Below are 16,461 nucleotides of genomic sequence, written 5' to 3'. Positions count from 1 at the left end.
CGCCTATAGCCGTCGCACCTTAAAGTGGCCTCTTGAGCTCCCGAAGTACTCGTCAACCCTTCCAGAACATTGTGTCCTGCCTGATCGAGGCCCAAAAGTCAACATGAGCGCTCTTGCGACGAAGCAGCAGTCGCTGAAGATCTTTGAGAAGTTGAAGACCAAGCCTACGAACAAGGTATGTAGATGCCAGACACTCTTTGCGCAGCCGTGGCAGCAGCGCTGACTCTTACCCTACCTAGATCTGCTTCGACTGCGGCCAGAAGAACCCTACCTGGACATCAGTCCCCTTCGGCATCTACCTCTGCCTGGACTGCTCCGCCAACCACCGAAACCTGGGTGTGCATATCTCATTCGTGCGATCCACCAACCTCGACCGTATGTAGCCTGCGACACCTCCCTCATCGCCTACAAGACTGACGGCCGAGTACAGAGTGGCAATGGGACCAGCTGCGCTTGATGAAGGTTGGTGGCAATGAGTCTGCCACCAAGTTCTTCCAGCAAAATGGCGGCACCGCTGCCCTGAACAGCAAGGACCCCAAGACCAAGTACCAATCTAACGCCGCCACCAAGTACAAGGACGAGCTTAAGCGACGCGCTGCGCGGGACGCCCAAGAGTATGCCTTGATTCCTCCCCTGAGGCGCCCCCTGATATGCATACCTGACATGTGTCTAGTTTCCCTGACGAGGTTGTCATCACCGATGCTGTCGATGACGGCTCTGCTACCCCCGCCGGCGAGCCTGACGACGACTTCTTCTCTTCCTGGGACAAGCCTGCCATCAAGAAGCCTACACCCCCCGTTTCTCGCACTGCGACCCCGCCTGTGATGGGCCGAACGCCCTCTCCTTTCCTCAACGCCGGCAACGGTAACGGCAAGGACATTGCCCGCGCTTCTTCGCCTCTTGCCCGAAACGCCTCGAGCGAGTCCAAGCCCGCAAGCAGAATCACGACATCGGCTGCCCTCCGCAAGACTGGTGGCATTGGTGGTCCCCGCAAGGCCAATGTCCTCGGTGCCAAGAAGACTACCAAGCTGGGCGCAAAGAAGGTTACTAGCGACGCCATCGACTTTGACGAGGCCGAGAGGAAGGCCAAGGAGGAGGCCGACAGGATCGCGAAGCTTGGCTACGACCCCGACGCGGAAGAGGACCCTGCGACCAAGGCTGCCACTGGATCGGCTGCTGCCATCATTTCTCCCACCCCCGTCAGCCCCAACAAGAGCAGTTATTCATCGCATACACGCCAGAAGTCGGATGCCGAGGTTGAGCGATTGGGCATGGGCATTGGACGACTTGGCTTCGGCCAAATTGGTGGTCCCAAGGCTGCCGCCGCCCCCAAGAAGAATGCTGGTGGATTCGGTTCCGTTGGACCTGTCAAGGCTGCGGCTGTTGGTAAGCTTTACCTATGCATTCATCTGAACAAGTATATGCTAATCTAAGACAGATGACTCAGAGCGATATGCCCGCGACAAGTTCGGTGCCCAGAAGGGCATCTCATCAGACGAATTCTTCGGCAAGGGTGCCTTTGACCCCAACGCCCAGGCTGAGGCCAAGACCCGACTCCAAGGCTTCGAGGGCGCGAGTGCCATCTCGTCCAACGCTTACTTTGGACGACCTGAGGATGAGCCTGAGGAGGAGTACGGCGATCTCGAGTCGGCGGCCAAGGACTTTGTGCGCAAGTTTGGCATCACGGCCGGTGATGATCTTGAGAACCTGACACAAATGGCGGGCGAGGTGTCCTCCCGGCTTCAAGGTGCCATCCGATCTTACCTTGGCAACTAAACAGATGTGCAATTGACAAGTTCGAATGTGAAGCATGAGGTTCTCGTGTCTCGAGGGGACGTCGAAGGAGAAGAAGAAGGCAGAGAGAAAGAGGCATGGGCCGGTTCGAGAATGTGGCATCGAGCAAATCATGGCGCATATACCTACGTGCGCTTGGCATGGCATGGCATGAATCTGTCTGGGACGGGGTGCTTTTTGGAGCTGGCGTACATGCGATGTCCCAAGTTGGCTGCTTTGGTTACCTAGTATGAAATAGAGATTTGATGTTTGCTACCTACCTTAGTTTACGATAAAAAAAGAGTCTACACTGTTTTAAATCCTTTCAAGTGTCATATCAAGTAAAGCAATGAATTCATGCCGCAATGGTGCGTACTACATGGTGATGCTATAGTCTACAATAAGGTATCCAGAAAACAGGAGCGTCAAAGGAAAAAGGTTGTTACAGCTTGGCAATCATCTTGTTGCCCTTCTGCAACCAAGCGACGGCATCATCCACAAACTCGTCCACGACGGCCTTGGCCGACTTTTGCTCGTTAACCACGGCAGCACACTTGCCCATGAGGTAAGGGCGGTACTTGTCAAAGATGTCCTCCTCCTCGTCATCGTTGTCGTTGGCGTTCTCGGACAGCTTGTCGAGGTCGGCCTCGTAGGGGATGACACCCTTGGCGGCGAGCTCCTTCATCTCAGCCACGCGGTTGGTCTCCCAGTCGTTGATGTACTCATTGTTGCGCACACGCATGGGACGGCCGGTGAAGATGATGGTGCGGATGTTGTCGTCGTGGCCTGAGGTGCGGACAGCCTCCTTGTGAGCCTTGGGGGCGCCAGCCTCATCAGTCAGGATGAAACGGGTGCCGACCCAGACGGCGCCAGCGCCCATCATGAGAGAGGCAGCGAGCAGCTGGCCGTTGTGAATGCCACCAGCGGCAATGACCTGAACGGGCTGGCCAGTCAGGGGCGACTTGTGCTTCTTGCAGATGTCGACGACGGCGGGGATAAGGACGGTAGTGGGGATGTCGCCAGTGTGGCCGCCACCCTCACCGCCCTGGGCGCAGATGATGTCGACGCCAAGGTCGATACACTTCTGAACGTGCTTGACATGGCCGATCATGTTCATGTAGACGATGCCGTTGGCGTGGAGCTTGTCGACGACGGCCTTGGGGGGCACGCCGACGGCCGAGACGAAGAGCTTGGCGCCCTCCTGGATGATGATGTCGACCAGCTCATTGAGCTTGCCCTTGGTGTAGTCGTAGCTGTTTCGGAGTGTCACGAGTCAGCCAAGATGTTCAAATTTGCATGTGATTGGGGAGTGGAGGGCCGGAATGTGGAGGATGAAAGAAAACGTACTTGGTCTTGCGAGCGCTTCCGCCGACCTGGGGGAGAAGCAGGTCAACACCGAAGGGAGCGTTCTTGTCGACGAGGAAGCTCTTGAGCTCGGCGATCTGCTCGCGCAGCATCTCTGGGGTGTAGCCGACGCCTCCGATGACACCGAGGCCGCCGGCGTTGGAGACTGCGGCGGCGAGCTTGGGGCCGGCAGCCACGTTCATGCCGGCGAGCAGAACGGGGTGCTTGATCTTGAACAGATCGGTGATGGGGGTTCGGAGCTTCTCTGCATGAACGAGAGTTTTGGTTAGCGATTTGCTTGCGCCATCACGGGGGAGCGAATGCGATTCCGGGGTAATGACGTACGTGGGGAGGCCATGATGTCTAGATTGGCGACTGAATGTTTTGGAGATGGAGGACAAGAGCTGCTCGCTTGGTGGATGAGGAGGAAGTGGAGGAGGAGAGTAGAAAGAAAGAGTATAGAGAAGTTAGCAAGCGTGGTCAGCAGGGGCTCAAGAGATTATAAACAAGCCCCTAAAGTTGTTTGATCAGCTGAGGGGGGGATGCAAGAAAGAGGCCAGAAGCTGGCTTTTCGCGATGAGATGGACGACGGATGGACCACATGCCGAGGCTTGGAGCCGGAGATGGGAGGATGATGCGGGGGGTTAGGCCGGTTTTGGCTTAGCGCGCAATTGAAATTGAATCTGGGGAAGATGCCGAGGGACAAGAGTTGCGTGGCTGCCTTTTTTGGCTCGGTTTGAACGGTTATGTCGGTTCATCACTGAGGAGAAATGGGATTATCAGATGAAACGGACAAAATGAGTTTTTTTTTTTTTTTCCTTCCCTGTTACAATTATCAGCTGAGACTGGGATCCATCCATTGTTGGACGACCGTCTTCTGTGTCTCTGACATGTGCTCTCGGTGCTAGTCTTGACTAAGACGGTCTTGGCCTCGGACGCTATTCAAGACCCCGTGACATGGACAATGACAACCACTGCAAGTTCAACGTCAGCCCCAAAAGCCACCAAGAGACAACGACTCTGACTCTGAGTCAGATTGAACAGTATCAATTCAACTCAACTCATCCAGGGCCCAAATGCAAGGGTCCAAAAATCTCTAAAGAGACGACTCATGGTCAGCCTATACGCTTCTCCATGGCGCCCACTTTCTACCGTTCAACTTCAAGGCCCCACCAGCTCGTCAATTTAGCGCCAAATTTTTGCAACCTCTCCATCCATGGAGGCTCACTCACCACCCGCTCAAACACCATAACCTAGTCCCGCGAACCAGCATGTAGGTAGGTAGCGGCGGCAGACAAAAATCGCCATGAGAAAACCTTTTCCTTCCCGCTCGCTGATACGCAGCCTCGTCACTACACGCAATGCTGCATACCCGTCCAGGCGGGCCTTTGCCTCAGCCTCGCCATGCCGGATGCCCTCGGCCATTGCGGTGCGACCTCGCCTCTGCGCGACAATGCCTGGACTGAAACGCTCGGCCTGCGGCTGCGCGTGCTCGTGTGGTAGCAGCAGCAACAGCGGGCCGCGCAAGACGACGGCGTATATCGCTTTGGGGAGCAATATGGGAGACCGCGTTGCAGAGATTGAGCGTGCGTGCAACATGATGGACCGTCGAGGCATCAAGGTCAAGAGGACCAGTAGTCTTTGGGAGACGGAGCCCATGTATGTGACGGACCAAGACCGCTTTGTCAATGGAGCTTGTGAGGTGTGTATATCAAAGAAGAAAGAAGATGTATGGCTCTCAGGGCTGACCAATCATGCAGGTCGAGACCGAGTTGGAGCCCCTGGCTCTGCTAGATCAACTACAAGCCATTGAGAATGAAATGGGCCGGAAGAAGGTCATTGACAAGGGCCCACGCAACATTGACCTAGACATTCTCCTATACGGTGACGAGAGGGTCGACCATGAGCGGCTCAAGGTTCCTCACATCGGCATCTTGGAGAGGGAGTTTGTCCTCAGACCCCTGGCCGAGTAAGTTGAATTTTTCTCGTCAACCGTGTGACAAGGAAATCTGACAACCGCCGCAGGCTCATTCCGGCAAAGTCATTGGACCCCTCCAAGCCGTGGAAGCTCATCCAGGACCATTTGAATGAGCTGCCCCTCGGCGAGCCCCTGTCGTCCATGACACCCCTCTCACCGTCCTCGAGTCCCCTGACGCCACTCGCGCGCAAGAGGAAGACGCACATCATGGGGATCCTCAACCTGACACCGGACTCATTCTCTGACGGCGGGGTGCATGCTCAGGATGGCATCGCTCAGACGGTAATCAACATGGTCAGGGACGGGACGTCTATTATCGACGTGGGCGGCCAGTCCACTGCGCCTGGCCGACCCGAGGTTTCAGCTGACGAGGAGGTATCCCGCGTGGTGCCAGCAGTGCAGCTCATCCGCTCCATCCCAGAGGCCCGCGATATAGTCATCAGCGTCGACACGTATCGGGCGTCAGTAGCCGAGCAGGCGATAGCCAGCGGTGCAGACATGATCAACGATGTATCAGCCGGTGTGCTCGACGCCGATATGCTCCCGACGGTGGCCCGGCTCGACAAGACCATCTGCCTGATGCACATGCGCGGGACGCCGCAGACCATGACGGAGCTCACGTCGTACCCGGACGGGCTGATCCCGACGGTGGCGTCGGAGCTCCTTTCGCGGGTGGCGGCGGCCGAGGCGGCGGGGATCCGGCGGTGGCGGATAGTCCTCGACCCGGGCATCGGCTTCGCCAAGACTGGGTCGCAGAACCTCGAGGTGCTCCGTCGTCTCGAGGAGCTGCGGTACTGGCCTGGTCTCGAGGGCCTGCCGTGGCTGGTGGGCTCGAGCCGCAAGGCCTTTGTCGGGAGGATCACGGGGGTGACGGAGCCGGCTCAACGGACGTGGGGCACGGCGGCGACGGTGGCCGCGGCGGTGCAGGGCGGGGCCGACGTGGTGAGGGTGCACGACACGGCCGAGATGGGGGCGGTGGCCAAGATGTCGGATGCCATCTGGAGGTTCTGATGTGTACATCTCAAGTTGGAATAAATCAAAAAATGCCGTGATATAGAGTACGACTTGGTGACTTGCATTCCAGACCTCTCCCCGCCAAGCTTTCCTCTCTTCCCCCCGTCAAACCTGTCACATATCAGAAAATCATGCCAGCCTATCACCTCTCTCCTCCCCACATATACAATACTACGCCCCTCCCTCCCTTTTCCCTTTGGGGAGGTTTTCTAAACCGGCGTCCGAGGAAGGCCTCATCGGTGGAGCCTCTCTGGCAGGGTGCGACCGGTGTAGAGGCCTGCATGAGGCTCAATCCTGGTTATGTTTTGGGTGGGCAGTCGCTTGGCGTCTTTTGTTTTTGCTCCGATTACTTTAGGGGGGGGGAGTTGTTTTCTCAGCCTGATTTTTTTTTATTCACCGAGTGACATCTGCCTGAATACACTACTTCTCATGTGATGGCTCTGTTCCCTCCTCCAATTCGCTTGATCGAACACAGAGCCTGATCTCAAGAGGTCAATGCCGACGTGCATGCTACCATCCACCCACGTCAGCGGGCTTCCTCTCCGCCTCCACCGACCGGGCTGCTGGCTTCGTCGAGATGTGACGCTTATGCCGCAACACGTCGGGAGATGTGAAAGTGGTGGCAGCAATGGATGGCAACACAGCGCACGCAGGAAAGGAGGCTTGCATAATTACTCGCCTCGGTGGAGGGGGATGAGAAAGAAAGGAGACCGGGTAACAGGGAAGATGGAGGGGAGGGGCTTTCTTCCCCCCTCCTCCGTGAATCTCGCCATTGTTTGTGATGAGGGCATACCCAGTCAGCAAGGCAGGCTTGATGCATACAGGGTCTTTTGATGGATCTCTTGTGAGACTAACACGGCACAGACGTGATAGACCCTGATGCATCTCGTCGATGTCTTGTCTCCGGTCGGCCGCCCAATGTAGATATGGCCTGACGTCTGTATGTATGTATGTATGTCTGTGTGTCTGCGAGCAGCACTTGCAGTTGGCTTTTAGTGTACATACCTAGATAGGTAGATAGCCATGCTGAGCTGAGCTGGTATTTTTTGAATTTCACGCCGCAGCCTCGACTCGGGTATTGCCCAAGAAACTGCAGCATCCATCTTTTTGACCTTGCAGTCTCATCTCACCGTGTTACTCGACGTTAGCTGTTTACTATCACCAACCTCCTCTTCTATACCTCGTCAATACCCGTCTTGGCTTATTCCCGATCTGATCCACTCTCCCGCTCCAGACTCTGCGATAGCGTCGATCCTCTTTCTCTCTGCTCAAAGTGCCCCTCCCCCCAACCCTAGACCCTCTCACGAACCCGCCCCGCCGATCCTTTCCCCCCTACCAGATTTGTACTGTGCTGGTTCCAACCCTTGTAATCTATAGCCACTAAGAAAAGAGATAAGCGCCTTTCTTTTACATACAGTGCGTGCGTGCCGATTTTATCCCTGCTTTGTCGCACCTAGTCAAGTTTTTTAGACTTCAACCAACGTCGGGCTAAAATAGGTCGAGTAATCGACACCACCAAAACCCATTTGCCGTCGTTGGACTGTCAGATGGCAATTAATTCCCCGTCGAGTTTTTGATTGATTGAAATTCTTTTCACGTCCCTTCCAATGAATTTATCTCATGGGGCGGTCCGCGCCCTTCCCGCCGGGAAAATCCCCCTCTAGCGTGCCAACCTTAATCCAACAACCGCTTCAAGCACGGGGCATCCAACCTTCTTTGGTAAAACCTGCTGATAAACACCATGTACCGAGTACATACATACTGTAACAGTGAGGGTGGAACGGCACAGCGTCGGGGCCACAGGTTCGCTTGCTGGTTTCTCCCAAGGCTGAGCTGGGGGTGTTACAGCATCATGTTGGCGTGGCCGCCGTTTTTTTTTCCATGCCTGACAACCGATAACCACTATAATAACTGCCGCTCTCGCCTCCCCAACGTATGCACTTGGCAATCTTGACCGCTGAGACCTTGAGATGCCGTCATCTTATGCCATGTTCGAGACAAGACAAGACGAGATACCCGTGAATCACATTCACGCCCCTCCAACCTCGACAAGCCTCTTTCGGCTACATCAACACCATCCTCGCATCCATACGACGCAACCGAATCGAATCGAATCGAAACGATACGAGACGAGCTGAACAAGCAAGCCAGCATCATTCACTCACTCCCTCCCTTGCTTCGCTCCCTAGACCATGCAAGATCCCTCCTCACCGAAAACACACGGAGCCGCCGTGCCGTCTTTGGTGGAAATCAAGTCATGGGACCGGCCAAGTGACGAGAAGACATGCATCGATAGTGAGAATAGAGAAATGACCAGACATCCGAGAAAACCTCCAATCAACACTGTCCCAATGGGTTCCCGCATACCACCGAGCCCCCCAATATGCCTGTCTGTATGCCTGCCTGCCTGCCTGCCTACCAACCTACTTGGCCATGTATGTATGTATGTATCTATCCTTGAGCTCGACGCCCAGTTACTTCTCTCTCAGCTTGCCAACGCCCATGTCTCCCTCTCATGTCTCATCCTCCTCACCAACAGAGTGCGCCCTTTCCTCATACCCCTCCCTCACCGAGCCACAGGAGCCAATCGAAATATCAAAGTAACCAAGCAGAGTGTCAAAAGAAAGGAGGTGTAAGAAGAGGAGCAAGAAGAGAAGACCCTAGGTAACTAGGGCTGTGGGGTGCCAAGATGAAAAAATGACCAAAATTACATTCAGTTGAGAAAATGAAACTTGTAGTAAATCCATGTGTCAGAAGAAGTGAAGAAATGCACACACTGGGTATCCTCCCATCCCCCCCCTCTCTGCCTTTGACCTTCTTGTCAAGACATCTGCCTCTCTTCCATTCTCAGCCCCGATCCGTGTAGTGTAGTAGGCATCCAAGTCATGCCACACAACCAACTCCTGACCAAGTGTCGTACACATCGTCGTCATTTTGATTCTTGCCCCTGGCCTGGCCGTCTGTCCCCCCATGCGTGCGTACCGTCACAGGCAGTTCGCTTGCTGCTGTCCCAAAGCGCCCCTGTCTTTTCAAACGAAAGAACTTTAACCTTAGATCGATCGATCTGGTTCCTGAACCCAAAAACCCATGCCATTGTCATGCCCATATCCATGCCCGTAGTCGTACCCGTGCCTGTAACCGTGCCCATGCCCATGCCCATGCCCATGCCCATGATTCTTTTATTTGTTTTGTTTTGTTTTGTCTTTTGCTCTTTTTTTTGGCGTCTTTTTTTCTCCTTTCTTCTTGTAAAGAATTTGTGTGTCCAACGAAAGTATGCAATTTTGAACCTTGACTTGATTCCTCCATCTTCTTTTCTTCGCTCGTGTGCGGGTTCGTCTCGTCTCGTTTCGTTCCCTAGAGCGTATCTTGAGCCATCCATGTGTGGCTCATGTCATAGTCATGTTGATTCCAGACGAGGGAATCATGGAAGTCGGATAGTAGCCGCTCGATGTCGACTTGCCCTCGAATGGCGCGGGTGTACGATCCCCGAGATGTGCCGGAGGTTGAAAGATGCTTGGGAGTGTAGTACTATCGTAGTCGGCCTTGATCTTGGCGCCCACGTCTAGCCCCGTGGCCATGTGAGGCACCACGCCGTCACGCTCCGTTCGAGGGTTGAACATTTCGACCCGTTCGCTCTGAGTCTCGTAGATGGGCCCTGGGTAATACTGATATTCTCTGACCGTGTTGATGGCCTTGGCCTCCTCGGACGAGATCATCGACTCAGGTGGAATGTCATGATGACGCACGCCATACATGTTTCCTCGGTTATCGAACCCACCGCCGCCGCCGCCGTATCCCGGTCCGTTCATCATGGGGTTGGCGTTGAAATCCGGCATTCCGCCCATAGGTCCAAATGGCCCAAGGTTACCAGCCGAGCCACCTGGTCCGCTGCTCTGGCTTCCGCGTCTGTCATTTTGATAATGTCCGGGTGATCGGCCCCGAACAATCATCTTTGCGGATTTGCGTGTGGCCACCTTGACGAAATGGTCACCGTTGCTGCCTTGGCTGCCAACATCAGCCCACAGCTCCACGACCAGCTGGTAGTATTGCTGAGCAGCTCTGCGCTTGCCATTGTTCTGCGTGGCCTGCTTGAACTGGATACGCTCAAAAGTGTGTTCAGTGGGGAGCTGCTGGCCGCCGGGCTGGCTGCTGAAGCTGTCCGAGTAGACTGGGCGGCTGGCCACGTCTGGGTACATGCCCATGTGGTGGTGATGGCTCGCCTGGGGTGGTTTGACGCCCAGGCGAACCCTTTCGGGCTTCATGATGGGACCCTTGTCCCGCTTAGGCGTGTGCTGCACGAGTTCAATGCTGTGCTGCTCATTGTCGGATACAACGGCCGAGATGCACATGGCAAAGCCATAGACTTGGACTGGCTGGTTGGAGCCGGTCGCGGTGTACTGGATAGACACACCGGGAAGATGGGGGTTCAGTGAGAAGGAGCAGATGCAAGAAAAGTAGTTTCTGCGGTAGCAGGTCCATTCGTTTTCCGAGAGGAAGAAGCCTTTGTCGATTACACCCTGGATTTCGGCCTTGACAGGCGTTCCCGCGCCGTCGGCGTACTGAAGGCTGCCCATCATGTGGACTGCTTGCAAGGGAGGAATGTTGTTCGGGGCCGGTCGGCTTGTGTAGCCACTAGAGCCCATGCTTGGGGCAGCAGTGGAAAAGACGGTGTTGGGGCTCGTCGTCGGAGACAGGGGATGACGGCCTCTATGCTGAGTTGCAAAGGATGGTGAGCGGGTAGCGTGCTCAGACGGCCTTCTGAAGGAGGGCGTCGCAGGCGTGTACTGGTCTCGAGTACTGATCTGAGGTCCTGGGTGAGGAAGAGCTGCGGTGCGATGTGAAGGTGGATAGGGATGTGCCATTCCCGTCGAGGAAGTGCTACTGCTGACGGCAGTCAGTTTCTACCTGTTGCTGCTCAAGAGAGCTTCTCTCTGGTGCTTGACATATCCAGCCCGGCACATGTCTCGGACGAGGATGGGGGGAACGGGAGGGAGGAGGCGCCTGGGAGGCCGGCCAAACAGGACAAGCTGATCGGTCGGTTCGAGGCGGCTCCCGAAGACTGAAGGGTTAACAGGAGTGGGATGAATGATTGATTGACTGATTCTCTCTCGGAATGACAAGTGGGCAAGGTAGGGTAGAGGGTGTGCGACTCTGACCCTGACTCTAGAGGGTGAGGTTGAGGAGTAAGGAGTGAGAGTGAGAAGGACAAGTGAAAGTGAGTGAGAGGGAGAGCTTTAAAAGAAAAGAGACAACACGACGTACTTGGAGCCAAGGCGTGAGCGGACGTCGATCCCCGGATACAGCTGAGGACCGGCAGGTTGAGACTGGAAAAAGGCACCTCCGTCCTGGGGGTACTGCGCAGCCGAGTTAAGGACTGGCGGATGGAACAGGTTCAAGAGCGACGAGGACTGGGTGGGCTCTATCGTCAAAGAGGAGGTGCTGGCTTCTTGGGGGTATCTGACGCCTCATCAGCGGATCGGCCTTAGTCAGGGAGCGGCAGACAGCGGTCGCGGTAGCGGTAGCGAGCAGGACGCGGGCAATAGGTAGCAACAGCAACGGCAACGGCAACAGAAGCAGCAAATGGATGGCAATAGCAGCAGCAGCGACGGCAACGGCAGAGGACGCGGCCACAGAGACGCTGTATTGCCATGCCCTGGAAATACAGTGTTCCCCGTATCACAGCTTGCAGCGCACCTCAGGTATCACCGTCCACCGTTGGCGTGCCACAGGCAGCCAGCACGGTTTCGAGAGGCTGCGGGAAATGCAGCAGCTCACGGCACTGGGCAGCGGGCAGCAGCGGGCAACGAGGCAACGGCAGCAGGCTTGCAGAGGAGGGGGGAAGAGGAGGGAGAAGAAGAGAGACAAAGTAAGCGCGGGAGTGGCTCCGGGGTGAGGCAGAGAGCCATGGCAAGGCAAGGCAAGGCAAGGGAATCAGAGAAGGTTGCAGAGCCCTCCACCATGTGTCCCGTCAGTGGACGGATAGGATAGACACAGTGGAGGAGGTTTGATAGGCAAGGTAGGTAGGTAGGTCGTAGGTAGGTCGGAGACAGGTACGTAGTCAGAGGTAGACACCAAAGGATAGACTAGATCCTCAGGCGAGGCGGCAACGGCAGTGACAGCGGCACCCCGGGCGTTAGAACAGCGTGCCCATTGCTCAACCTCAAGCCACCGACGAGGGGGGTATGGAGGGAAGGGACGACGACGTTCGCGGCGTGAGTGTGAGTGTGTGTGAGTGTGAGTGTGTGTGAGTGTGAGTGTGTGTGTGTGCGTGCGTGGGTGCGAGCGAGAGTGAGTGAGCAATCGGGCTGGCTGGCTGGCTGGATACACCGGCCGACCTGGCTGGGAAATTTCAACAAGGGAGCGAGAGTGGTGGAGGGACGGGCAGCAGGGATTTGCTCTGCGGGCGACAGCGGGGAGGGGGATAAGAGAGAAAAAAGCACAAGCAGGAGAGAGGGGGAGGCTGGCTGGCTTGCTCGAGCGACTGGATGGATGGACGGATGGGCTGGGGTTGGGGAAGCCGAGTTAAGAATGGGGATTGGAATGCTCGAATGACAAGGACGGGAAGACAATGCTGGGGAACTAATCCGACTTGTCGCAGCTGAGCAAGCTGACCCGACAAGGACTGTTGGTTCCAGGGCCTGGCCTGTCTCTGTCTGTGTCTGTGATCTGTTCTGGCCTGGCCTGGTTTACAACTCGTATCCTGACGAGTCCAAGACAAGTTGAGTTGATTTGATGGGAGGGAAGTGGGCAATTGAAGCAATCACAATCATTGATCATGACCAACTTAGGTCTCGGCAGAGATTTCCCCTCTCGCTCGCTCGTTGCCTCTAACTAACGCGTTGGGCGGGGAGGGAGAATACAAGCAACAGAGAGGGTCCGTCCTCGAATCGAATCCAGTATAAGCGGCAGAGACCAAGGCCGGCCACCTTGTAGGAAAAAGAAACGAAAACTGACAGGGGGGTTCTGTAGTGCTAGATCCGGCAGGGAAAACTGCAACAACAACAAAATTGATGAGTTACTGAGCGAGGCAACTAGCCCGTCCGTGTTTATGCCGTCTGTCCATCCGTCCATCCGTCCATCCATCCATTCATTGTTTGAGAAGCCCGACAACGCCACCGCCGACGTGCTGAGGCCTGCAATGAATGACATCCATCGGCTCAATTCGCCAAGTGATAGCTGATGCCTGTAGGTAGAATGTGACGGGACAATAAAAGTGAAATGACGAGACAGGGCAAGCCCAACCTGCAGCAAGGGCTCTTGTCATGGGTGATGATGATGGATAACGTCAAGTACAACACAACGGAGCTGAACGCCCAAGCCAAGGGACAGACGGCAGCACGCACTCGAGTCAACCATTGCCGCCACCGACGTGGGTTATCACATCCAAGTGGTCCCTGGCGGAGCTCACACCAGATCCTAGATCCCAGTTCCCCGTTCGCAACTCGCGAACGTTGGTGAGCCACTTGTTCTTGAGCCATCAATCATGTCCAAGGGAAATTAAAATGTGAAATGCGCCTACTAAGCCCACCGCACCAGCATCCATGTTTTGCGGAGTACCGACCAAGGCCACCAAGAAGAAAGGTAGGCTGGGGAAACAAGGGTAGAGATACTCAACCAACAGAATGCAGTAAAGAGCTCGAGACAAACAGAACATGCCGCTGGCAAGGAGGGTAAAAGGATGAAACAAGATGCAAAGGAAGAAGCGCATGTCATCAAAACTCACCTCATTTCTCCCGCGTGCGTCGCCATATCCATGTAGCCCATCGTGGGCGGCGAAGATTCGAATTCCTATTTAAGTGACGGCGCATTAGCCCCTGGTCCCAACGGCGATGACAAGTTGGCGAGTCTTTATTTCCTCCCCCAGAGGGCGAGGGAACCCTCTCTGTTGTTGAAACAGCCATGGATGTGTGTTTGTCGTCTGAGCGGCTACATGGCAACGTGTCTTGCTTTTCAGCCCGGGATGTCTGCTGTCTTGTTCAGTTAGCCGAATGTCAATCTCATCATCAACGTCGATAACAGCGCAACCACGCCCCAGGTTGCCCCAGAGTCATGCAGATTGTTTGTCATCCAATTGTAGTTTGTCATGACAGCTTGGAGCACCGGATCCCTCTCGCCATGCGCCATACAAGCATGCCTGGCTGGTGCAACAGAGCACTCCAGACCCCCAGACACAAGTCCAACTGGGGCCAAAATCTTAGGCTTGCCGTTGTTGGCGCACGAAACACGAAGTACAAAGGTGCACAGCACTACAGCACACAGAACTGCAGCCGAAAACAGGACGCCACAGATTTCTTGCAGAGGGCACAATCCTTGCGTGGATTGGTCTACCCCCAGCAAGACTTGGCACTGCTCGGACGACGCAGCTGTCTATCGTTGACCTTGATTGACTGACAGCCGTAGCGAGCATTCAAAGCCACTGCAAGGAACAAGGCGTAGCCGAATACCATTAACTGCAGGTCTGTCTTTCCGAGCTGCAGCTGAGGGAAAGCGGCAATCAAGCCCACCGCGCCGTGGTATGGCAGGAGGAGGAAGCTGACTGTTTCTGAAAAGACAAGAGAAAAGTATCATACGTACCAGTATTGAGTGAGAGTCTTGAGAGCGCTGGCCCTGGTGTATCCGAACCTACTAGATGCCGTTCCCACTCCAGATGGAGATACACAGCCAAGCATCGTCCCCCCCAAATTTGGAACCTCAACGCTCCGTGAAAGAGAAAGATCTCATCGTACCTTGGGAATTTGAGAATTCATGCGCGGCTCTCAAGCGACGCTTCGCTGTCGCAATCGAGAATGTACTCCACCTCGCAATTCGCAATAGTAGTCGGCCAGATTCGAACCACCTGTGGTCAAGGCGAGGATCCGGACAAGGCACTTATCGGCAAGATTCCTTCTTAGCTAACCGTCATTCTCCGTCCGGATCGTGGTAAGTTTGGGATAGCGCTCGTACCTGGAGAATCGATAGTTGAGAACGATGGGGGTTCTTTGTCGTTGCCCTCGAATGTGAGGAGCCCCTTGACCCCTATTGTTTTCTAATATGTTCTTGGACCTGCATGGGCAAATAGGTTAGCTCTCTACCTCTAGAAAATTCGTTTGTACTAGAAGGTGCGTGTCAAGGGGGTGAATGAAAGTCGGAGACGCCAGTGTAATGTTTATGAATCCAGTTACGAAGCTGCCATATTGGAGATGCCGGTCTGACTCTGCTTCCAAGGCATTCTTCTCCAAAGAGTCAGCTTTCAGCATTCTGTTGCTACTGGCACTCAAAGAAAACCGCCCAGGGCCGAGCTGAGAGGGAGAGATGTGCGTGCCAGATTCGACAATGCTGTAGAAAGGTGCCCAGAGCAGCTCAGCAAGCACGTATGCGTTGACTGATCTTGGCAAGGAACTGGCAACGCCCTGTCCCCCAAGCCCAAGAACCCAAAAGAGTTTCCGTTGGTTGCGGATAGCTCAGCGGTTGAAACTCTAAACAAGCCTGTCAAAGCATCCAGGCACCGCCAGGTCTTCGATAGTGAATCGAGGAATTCCAGAATAATAGTCGTGTCTCACCCTTGTCTACCTCTTAAATCCTAAACGAGTCTGTTCGTGCTGATAAGGTTTCTCCTTTGTAGGTTACGTTGTTCGAGAGAGGCGGCTGTCTTCGATCCACGGCCGAGTGACGACGTCGTTCGATGAGCTGGTGTAACGGACGACAGGCAGAGCGCTGGGCTGCTGCGAGGGAGTTGTGAACAATGACGATACAAGAGAAGGCACAACCGCGCGAGTGCAGGATCTCGCTGTCTATATACCCTCGCTGCGGCTTCAGGCGGCGGTGGCTGGCCTAGGATCGTACAGGAACAGACTGAGAAGAAGGGATCAGAGAGGATCAAGGGGGCGACGGCGAGAACATGTGGTACAGGTCTGATCAAAGAGTAGAAAGTGAAAGGAGCTAAGTCCCAAGCAGGCAGTCTGCCGATTGTCTCGAAGAAATAATGGCAGACTCGGGGTCACCGGCCGGGGGCAGGGACCTTTGGATGGGGATGACTTTGGGTTGTGCGAGCCTGAGACAACGGGAAGGAGACATGAAAATTATGGGGAGCTCGATGATCCTGGTTCTAATAAAAAGCCAAAATTCTGGACATCTCTTGGATGATCGAGATAGGCAGATCCAGGAGCGGTGTAAGGCATGGCCTAACCGCCATTAATGACTGGCAGTAGTGGAGAGCCGCCGAGGGTGCCCGCGATGTTGACGGAGTTCACGGTAACAATCAAAGGCAGGAAGCCGTGTCCAAGTGCAGGGCCATGCTGCAAATCCCCACGGCTCTCGCCATCTAGGCCACACAAAGGCCTCGAGAGCCCTTCCTTGATGCACTCCGGGATGAG

At 55.1% G+C, this 16,461-nt stretch overlaps 4 protein-coding genes across 4 annotated transcripts; 2 read left to right on the top strand and 2 right to left on the bottom strand.

The window, feature by feature from the left end:
• Window positions 1-103: 103 nt before the first annotated feature.
• NCS54_00255300 (Arf-GAP domain-containing protein) lies at window positions 104-1,776 on the top strand (the record flags this gene model as incomplete). Its single annotated transcript, XM_053148150.1, has 5 exons — window positions 104-175; window positions 240-375; window positions 431-614; window positions 674-1,386; window positions 1,439-1,776. The coding sequence occupies 5 exons, from the start codon at window positions 104-106 to the stop codon at window positions 1,774-1,776; spliced, it is 1,443 nt and encodes a 480-aa protein (XP_053004125.1).
• A 439-nt stretch (window positions 1,777-2,215) lies between these two features.
• On the bottom strand, window positions 2,216-3,475 carry NCS54_00255200 (NMO domain-containing protein; the record flags this gene model as incomplete). Its single annotated transcript, XM_053148149.1, has 3 exons — window positions 2,216-3,026; window positions 3,121-3,382; window positions 3,463-3,475. The coding sequence occupies 3 exons, from the start codon at window positions 3,473-3,475 to the stop codon at window positions 2,216-2,218; spliced, it is 1,086 nt and encodes a 361-aa protein (XP_053004124.1).
• Window positions 3,476-4,423: 948 nt separating this feature from the next.
• NCS54_00255100 (Pterin-binding domain-containing protein) lies at window positions 4,424-6,106 on the top strand (the record flags this gene model as incomplete). Its single annotated transcript, XM_053148148.1, has 3 exons — window positions 4,424-4,819; window positions 4,878-5,086; window positions 5,143-6,106. 3 exons carry the CDS (start codon window positions 4,424-4,426, stop codon window positions 6,104-6,106), a joined length of 1,569 nt encoding a protein of 522 aa, XP_053004123.1.
• A 3,389-nt stretch (window positions 6,107-9,495) lies between these two features.
• On the bottom strand, window positions 9,496-14,856 carry NCS54_00255000 (NDT80 domain-containing protein; the record flags this gene model as incomplete). The annotated part of the gene is made up of 4 exons (XM_053148147.1): window positions 9,496-10,993; window positions 11,372-11,566; window positions 13,833-13,897; window positions 14,836-14,856. The coding sequence occupies 4 exons, from the start codon at window positions 14,854-14,856 to the stop codon at window positions 9,496-9,498; spliced, it is 1,779 nt and encodes a 592-aa protein (XP_053004122.1).
• Between the last annotated feature and the right edge of the window lie 1,605 nt (window positions 14,857-16,461).

Source organism: Fusarium falciforme, chromosome 2, assembly GCF_026873545.1.
Source record: "Fusarium falciforme chromosome 2, complete sequence".
NCBI lineage: Eukaryota > Fungi > Ascomycota > Sordariomycetes > Hypocreales > Nectriaceae > Fusarium > Fusarium falciforme.
Note: the sequence above shows the minus strand (reverse complement) of the source record. Positions and strands in the feature narration are given on the sequence as shown.